The sequence below is a fragment of the Lutjanus erythropterus genome, chromosome 6 (genome assembly GCF_056507025.1).
Source record: "Lutjanus erythropterus isolate fLutEry1 chromosome 6, fLutEry1.hap2, whole genome shotgun sequence".
In the NCBI taxonomy this organism is placed as follows: Eukaryota; Metazoa; Chordata; class Actinopteri; order Lutjaniformes; family Lutjanidae; genus Lutjanus; species Lutjanus erythropterus.
In genome coordinates, this window is record NC_139322.1 from 15,026,515 (window position 1) to 15,034,730 (window position 8,216).

The 8,216-nt window shown below is 39.2% G+C and overlaps 1 protein-coding gene across 7 annotated transcripts in view; it reads left to right on the forward strand.

Moving 5' to 3' along the window:
• LOC146325030 (serine/threonine-protein kinase WNK2) overlaps nucleotides 1–7,425 on the forward strand; it is a 63,430-nt gene extending 56,005 nt beyond the window's left edge. For 6 of the 7 annotated variants that reach the window (XM_084720766.1, XM_084720760.1, XM_084720759.1 and 3 more), the window contains 3 exons: nucleotides 2,657–2,701; nucleotides 3,237–3,538; nucleotides 4,701–7,425. In XM_084720766.1, the coding sequence (XP_084576892.1) occupies nucleotides 2,657–2,701; nucleotides 3,237–3,538; nucleotides 4,701–5,054 (701 nt within the window). In that variant the 3' untranslated portion in view covers nucleotides 5,055–7,425. The remainder of the gene's footprint in view (nucleotides 1–2,656; nucleotides 2,702–3,236; nucleotides 3,539–4,700) is intronic. The other variant, XM_084720762.1, reaches the window with a different exon arrangement.
• Nucleotides 7,426–8,216: the final 791 nt, after the last annotated feature.

An 8,216-nucleotide genomic window follows, 5' to 3' on the forward strand; every position in this document is an offset into this window, starting at 1 on the left:
CTGCAAGTAACTTTACACAGTCTTTTCTCTGGCAATCATCCACAATTCACAGATCCACAGTTATATTCATAACCATTCATTTGTGGCTATAATGCCCTCTCCCCCTCATACAAATGCTTTGTGCAGTGCTTCTGGCTTTAAAAACAGACCCCACAAGCACACTGGGGCTCGTTCTCTCCAAACATGGGCCTGAGGTTAGATCTAAACCCAGACAGTGTGCCAGGTTGTACAAGTGTGTGTGTGTTCACATGTGAGAGAGAATGCCAAAGCCTTTATACCCTACTTATTTGTTGTGTGTCTCCATCCACTGTTAATTTCAATTGTATAACATCTCCCAAGTCGAGGCACTTTGCCCAAGTCAGCAATCCTCTGTATACTAACACAGAGAACCCCACCACCCCCTCCCCAGCCCTTCCCTGATAGGCAGGGCCCCTTTGCTGTGCTATAGGAGAGCTCTCTCTGTCCCTCATGTTTGGACGGAGAAGACGTGCATGGTGCAGGCGCCAGGCAGGGCACTGATGGAGACTTGCTCCGCCATATGAAGGGCTGTATCATCAATATTACTACTTTTATTTTTTCTCCTTCCACCTCTCCTGAGTTACCTGCATGTTTCTGACAAGCGCTGACTCTGATGAGTTCCAGCTAGTATCTGTGTGCTCTTTCAGTTCGAAGTTTTATTTATTTTGGTTTCATGTTTTGTTCACAGGCATTCTCACATCGACAAAGGGATCTCTTTTTAATCCAGGCTCCAGTCTTCCTTTCTTAGAAAACACTTATTATCTTGTTATGGTCTCTCCCTTCCAACTAAAGGACCATTAATTCATACTAAATCTTACAAACAATCCTGAGTCCAAAAAAGTTGAGACGCTGTATAAAATGTAGCCTAAATAAAAATAGAATGCAAATCTTTGCGAATCTTTTTCAACATATAGTCAGTACAAAGACAAGATATATAATGTTCAAACTAAAAAACTAAACTGTTTTTTTGGAAATAAAGACTCATTCTGAATTTGACGCCTGCAACACGTTCCACTGTACATGACCTTTTCCATCACCTTTACTTTTAACAACACTCAATAAACATTCGGAAACTGAGGACACTACTTGTTAAAGTTTTGAAAGCAAAATTCGTTACCTTGCTTCTTGCTTGTAATATGACTTCAAGTGCTCAACACTTCAGGGTCTTAATTGTCATATTTTGTGCTTCATAATGTGGTAAATATTTTCAGTTGGCGACAGGTCTGGACTGTAAGAAGTCCAGTCTAATACCCAAACTCATTTACTACAAAGCCAGTGTAACACATGCAGAGCGTGGATATGCATTGTTTTTGCTGAATTAAGTAGGGGTGTCCCTGAAAAATACATGTGAATGGCAGCATATGATGCTCCAAAACATTCTGGTAACAATCTGGATGGTGCTTTTCCACTTTAACCCAGTCTACATGGCATCCATGAAAAACAATATGAAATGTGGACTCATCAGACCACAGCACACTTTTCTGCTTTTGGTCAGTCCATCTCAGATGAGCTCAGTCCCAGAGAACCTGGATGCGTTTCTAGACACTGTTGGTATATGGCTTTCACTTTGCATGGTAGAGTCTTAACTTTGTAGACACGGTTTTCAGAAGTGTTCCCGAACCCATTTAGTAACATAATTTACATAATCATATGGGTTTTTTTAATGCAGTGCTGCCTGACGGGTCAAAGGTCACAGGCATTCAGTGTTGGTTTTTGTGCAGAGATTTCTCTGGATTCTCTGATCTTTTAATAATATTATGGATTGTGGATGGTAAAATCCCCAAATTCCTTGTAACTATGCCTTGAGAAACAACTTAAACTGTTGGACTAGTTGCATATGCAGTTTTTTCACAAAGTGGTGAACTTCACCTCATCCCTGCCTTTGAATGACTCAACCTATCCTGTGACCTGTTACTGATTTACTTGTTTACCTGTTGAATATTCCAAACAGGCGTTCTCTGAGAATTCCAAAACTCTCACAGTCTTTTGTTGCCACTGTTCCAACTTTTTTGAAGCCTGTTGCAGGCATCAAGTTCAGAATTAGTGTATATTTACAAAAGTACAAAAATTAAATATCTTGCCTTTGTACTGTATTAAATTTAATATTGGTTGAATATGATTTACAAATAATTGCATCTGTTTTTGTTTACGTTTTACGTAACGTCCCAACTTCTTTAGAATCAGGGTTGTAAATCAATATTATTTGATTCTTTATTTGTAAAGTCGATTAAGATGTTTGTGACTGCACTAAACCAGATATCTGTCCAATACAGCATTATTAACAAAAAAAAGAAAACATTTGTTTTCAGTAACTTAATTTATAAAATATGATGCTCTTCTCCTGATAAGGTTGTTAGAAATGCAGAAATTCATTTACATGCAGGGTCACAAGCTTGATAGGTTCACTTTCTAATAGTCAACCATTGAAATGATTGCCCATTTTAAAGAGAACACCTAGGCTCTTTCTTCCAGTCCTCCACACTGATTTTCAGCCCCCTTGTCCTCCTTTTCCTCTTTCTCTCTCCCCAATTGTTTTGGTAGCTGAATGTGCTTTTGAAGCAGCTTGTCCACATACGTGTGGTGTGCAGTGTGTCCTGGCCTAACTGTTTCTGTCTTGTGCTGTTTTACCTTTTTATAGGGTCCACTCTGAAACGACTATGTCTAGGCAAAGAGCGCAGTAGTAGTAACTATCTCATTTACTTTCTTACTCTCTGTCTTTCTTACTCTGTCCTCACTATTTCAGTCTTCCTTATGTTTGTGTGTGCACTTTCTTTTCTCTTTTTTTTTTGGTTTTTGTCACTTTGAAAAATGTGGCAGTTATTGTTGAAATATGTGGGTACTCTACAGATTGTTGCATTAATTTACGTTTGTTGTTGTTTTGCATGGCAATGTTAACGTCTGGATTGCTGAATTTTGTCATTGCTTGCATATCAGACATTTCATTTGTCTATAATTACTCATGCAAGTCATTTATGTTGTAATCCTTTGGCTGCTATGTTGGCAAAATGTGTGTCACAGTAAATAAGTTTTATACACATTTACTCTGGCCTCAGCAAAACCAATAGGACTATTAACATGTTGAGAGCTGGCTTTCATGAAGGTCATATTATAGGTTCATGTGTCAAAAGTGCCTTAAATTGCGCCATACAGCAGCCAATTGATTTGACTGTGAAACTATTTGAACAGGCCAGATTTTTAAGACCTTTGTGTCTTTTCAGGGTCCTCCCTCAACACCACCACAGCTCAGACCGCCGCCAGTCAGACACAGCCGTCACTCACCACAGCCACACCCTCACCATCTCCTCAGCCAATCACAAGGCTTGCTCAGGTCCAGACCAACAACAGCAACAACAAGAGAGGCACGTTCACCGACGATCTCCACAAACTGGTAGATGACTGGACGAAAGAGACTGTCGCAGCAGCCAGTCAACCACGTCCTTCCTTGAACCAGATCAAACAGCTGAGACGCCAGCAGGACCTGGAGGGCAGAACGCCACCCATGGGAGCAGCTACACGTGAGGTATTCAGAATTGAGATGTGAACTAGATGATTAAAGGGAAAGTTTGGATATTGTGAAGTGGGGCTGTGAGGTATTTATCTATAGTCAGTATCTCACCTATAGTAGACATCACGTTCCCAGCTTGAAGTAGCTGGAGTACCAGTGTAGGAATGCAATGTACTGCTGGGGACCGGGTCAGCAGCAAAATGTATTTTAATCACATAAACAGGGCAACCTGGAAAAAAAAATCATTATCAGCTTAAGTGTACTCTATATTTTGATTATTTTCATAAATTTACCTTGCTGTGCAGACAGCCTTTTCTGACAGGAAAATGCCGTTTTATAAGCTGTTGGAGACAGCGATATTTGATCTATATAACTGAGGTTTCCCATTGGGGGGGGTATCATCTGATGGCTAGCTTAAGTGGTGAAAATATTCTAAATATAGCAGACTCATAAACTGATTTACATTGCTAAAACCACATTTCCACTGCATAATGCAGCTCAGCTTGACTCCACTCTCCTCTCCTCTCCTCGCTTTGGCTTTACTATCTGCCCAGCTTGTTTGGAACCTTGATGGCGCTGATACCAAATAAAGTACCATCTGTAATGGAAACGGTGACATGAAAACACTGCAGACCACTGATTGGTTATGTGCCATGGGACGTCCTGTACAAACGCATCATTTTTAAATAACCAGAAGCTATCATCAGTTGCAACCCCAACTTTTTTTAGCCACTCAAAAATGGCAGCCCACAAAACCACACTGTGGTCTATTGATGAAGTGTAGCCACATCAAGAACACCATCCCTTCGTACAACAAGCAGTAGAGCGACAGAGAATGCAGCTGAGCAGAGGGAGAGGTGAGCAGTGAAGTTGTCAGTCTAGCAATAAATGTACAGTGTAATTTACATGTACAAACCAAAACGCCCATGTGTGTCTTGTTTCCCAACTGCATCACTAGGATGATCTGCTCCACCTACGTTTGGTTTTCCAAACTGGTGGTGTGTCGACCGCCATCTACTGCAGGTTATACACTGACTGTGCATAAGTACCTCGTACAACCCCACTTAAGATTATTCAAATTTATCTTTCAAGGTCTTGTACTTTGAACTATGGCATTTTTAGGCTCAAATGAAGTGGACTATGCAGTACTTCGTCCAACAACTCCCTTCTGTTTCAGATGAAATGCCAAGTTCGTCCCAGCAAGTTCCAGCTGCCTCTCTCCTGCCCCCTGACTGCTGCTTTAGGGCCCGGTATGCCCACAGCTCTAGCCCCCAACTCCTCAGCAATGCTACCCTCTGGTTACCTCTTGCCAGCAGGCTCTTATGGCGGGATGGTTCCTGGTCCTCTTTACCCCCAGCAGTGGCCTGGCATGCCTAGTCCTGTAGGCTCCATGGGTCCTGTAGGCCTGCTTGGTGCTGCAAGAATGATGCCCTATGGCACAATGGCAAACCCAGGGATCAAAGCCTTCCCTCTGGTCATGCACGACCATGCAGAGAACGGCCCCTGTCCAAAAACCACTAGGACTACCTAATCTGCAAACTAAAATGTGTTAGTGTGTGTGGGTGGGATTATTCAACTCCAGTTTGTTCTGGTTCACCAGAGCCACACATGTACATAATCTGATCTTGTAAATAACATGACGCAAGTGTTGATATTCTTTATACAACACCTATATCTGTGGTTAAGTGTGTGTGTGTGTGTGTGTGAATGTGTGAATGTGTGCGTATGTGTGTATGCTATACAGTACATGTTAAGTATGTATGTCTGGATACCTAATGCTTTTTGGCTTTTGGTCTTGACTTAACTCAGCCATACGAGACATTTTGTCTGTGGTCACGAAAGCATAATTCACTTTATTCTTTATTACTGCAGTTTCCACATTGAGTTAGCCTTTCTCTGTGTTACGTAGTACACGTTAAACACTACATTGGAATCCAAATACCAGTGGTTTGAGATGCATTAACAGGACAGTATTTATGATGAAGATATTTGAAGAAATGTAGTGCCTTGAACATTGATTTATAGATTTTCTTTATTTTCTTCTTCTGTGAAACAAAGCATGTCTGCATCCAAGTTATTTTATTTAATAGTAGCTTGAGTGCAGTCTCTTTCTTTTTTTAATGCATTACAGACACTTTTTGTTTTTGGTTTACATATGAATGCCCTTGTAGTACTGCACTATTAACACAGTATATGCTCTTATTTAAATAATAAAATCATGTTTTAACCCTTGTTTACTTTCCACCCCTGTGACAGATGGAATGCCATAGCGGTGAGATGTACCGTTGCCTTGCAGAAACAAATGGTTAATGTACAACTGATGAGAGAAGAAAAAAAAAATTAACGCCAGCAGCCAAAATCCACTCTTTCAGGTCAAATGGTTCAGTCGGACACGGCCAGCTGATGCATTGGACAGCACAGGAGTTGTCAGTGTTGCAGCCTTGTGCTCAGAGGAAAGGCAGTGTCCAGAGCCATATACAGTATACTGTATATAGTTCTTTCTACAGTATATGCCTCTGGTAGTGTATTGATCAGAATGTAGCAATTAATATGTGAAGGCTTGAGGCTTAAAAGTGCAATTTAACCCCTCCACAAAGCTTTGATCGTGGCCTTGCCACAAGCCTTATCTCTGATGTGTGCGACAGGAGCAAGCTGAAAAGTTGAACAAAGTTACAAAAAAACACAAAGCAACAGATAGTTACCAGGCAAAACATAAACACAACAAACCACAAATCAAACAGAAGACACTACTGCTAAAATGTTCTTTCAACTTGGCTGTCCTATTACTCAGCATACACTGTATGTAAAATGTTTTGTGCAATCACCAGTTAAGTCTGATGTTTTTTAAATTATTTGACGTTTAAAGCTTTTTTTTTTTGATGCTGCTATCGTCTGAGGTGATTCCACTGTACAGTTAAGCATTCTAGTCACATAAGATGGTACTTAAAATAAACTCCTCAAATTAAATTAACAAAAGAAACGCTCACAAAGCAGTGTTATTGCCTTGTTGAAATTTTGATGTTGTGAATTTTGATTTCCCGGGTTGCTTTTCTGACGACAGCCTCTTTGTTTTTTAATTTTCTTTTCAGTAATATATATTGCAAAATTCAAATGATACTTGATGCGGGAGATTTGCACAACAAATAGTCTCCATTAATTCTAACCTGTGTTTAAGAGTTTCCTACACTGTATATAGTGGGTTTCACCGCCTGTACTTTTTTATCACTGACAAAGCATGGCCAACTTTTCATGTTCCACAAAGCAAAGATAAACAATACAGCTTCTATGGTTAGAAAATTCACATCTCCACAACACATTTGAAAGATTTCAGCACCCCAATCCTGCCAAGCTGTGAATTGTACAGTTTTCTTGTAGTTTATATTTGTACATTTTGTTTGTTTGATTGTGTAGGGGTGTTGGCGGTGGTGGAGGGGTTGCTTTGATGTATATTATTCCATCAATTCGGTTTGAATTGGACTTTTATAGGATATTATGCAGAGTCTTCTGCTTTGGTGAAATACTTCCAGTAGTAAGAGATTTCTGTTCTCTGTCACTTGTATCTGGTATGTTTTTGTTCCACCTCCCTCACTGCAAACTCATGGAGAGCAGAGGAGGGAATAACTATTGTCGGCATATTCATTTGGATGCAGTGATCAAACAGAGGGCTGAAATGCACAGAGGAGGAGCAGTCCTGACACTCACTCCTACTCTGCTCATCACAACGTCTCTCTAGACAACACTGCCCCCTGTTGAATATGCTCTGGTTGTCAAAGGCTTGTATTTAAACTCTGTGGGATTGCTTCTGCCTGCTGTATGTCCCACTGCATTACCCCACCCTACCCTGCTGCACTCTAATCACAGACTGTATGTTGAGAGAGAAATAAATATTATTTTGTGCTTGATGATATGTCTTGTTGTTTTTATTTCTAGATGCTGAAAAAATGTTAATATGGAAGAATATAACTGCCAACATTAACAATAACTAAATGACGAATGGAGCAAATATTGATATATCTGATCCATGAGACTTTGAATGACAACACCCTCATTTGTATAATGAAACGAAATACAGATAAATAAAAAATAAAATACAGAAATGAATACATTTAAGGAAATAAATAGGCTAAAGAGGGATATAATAAAGGTATAGATTAAAAATAGATAAATGGATAATAAATACAAAAAACTTTAAGTACAACAATCTCACAATTGAAAAGTCCAAGATACGATATTTATTGCAATATTAAACTACAACAAAAAAATTAGATTTAAAATATCCTTTATTAAATAATAAATAATTTTGTGCTTCTGCTTTCTTTCCTTAATAATTTAAAATAAAAGAAGCCAGTCACAAGAATCTGCAAAAAGTATATAAAATAAAATAAAAATACAAAAATAAAATAATTAACCATGTAATATCACAATAGATATCTTATCATTCATATAATCAAAGTTAGGTATACTATTGGGACATTTTTACTGCAATAAACACACACACACACTTACACACACACCTCAAATATGTGGTTTTGTTTCAAAGATGTCGGAAGACTGAGGGTGAAGCCTAATCAGAGAATATCTACATATGTAATAGTAAAAAATAATATTTTTTTCAGTTATATTGTAGATATTGTCAGATTAGGCTTCACCCTCTGTCCTGCCGACATCTTTGAAACAAAGTCACAGATTCGCA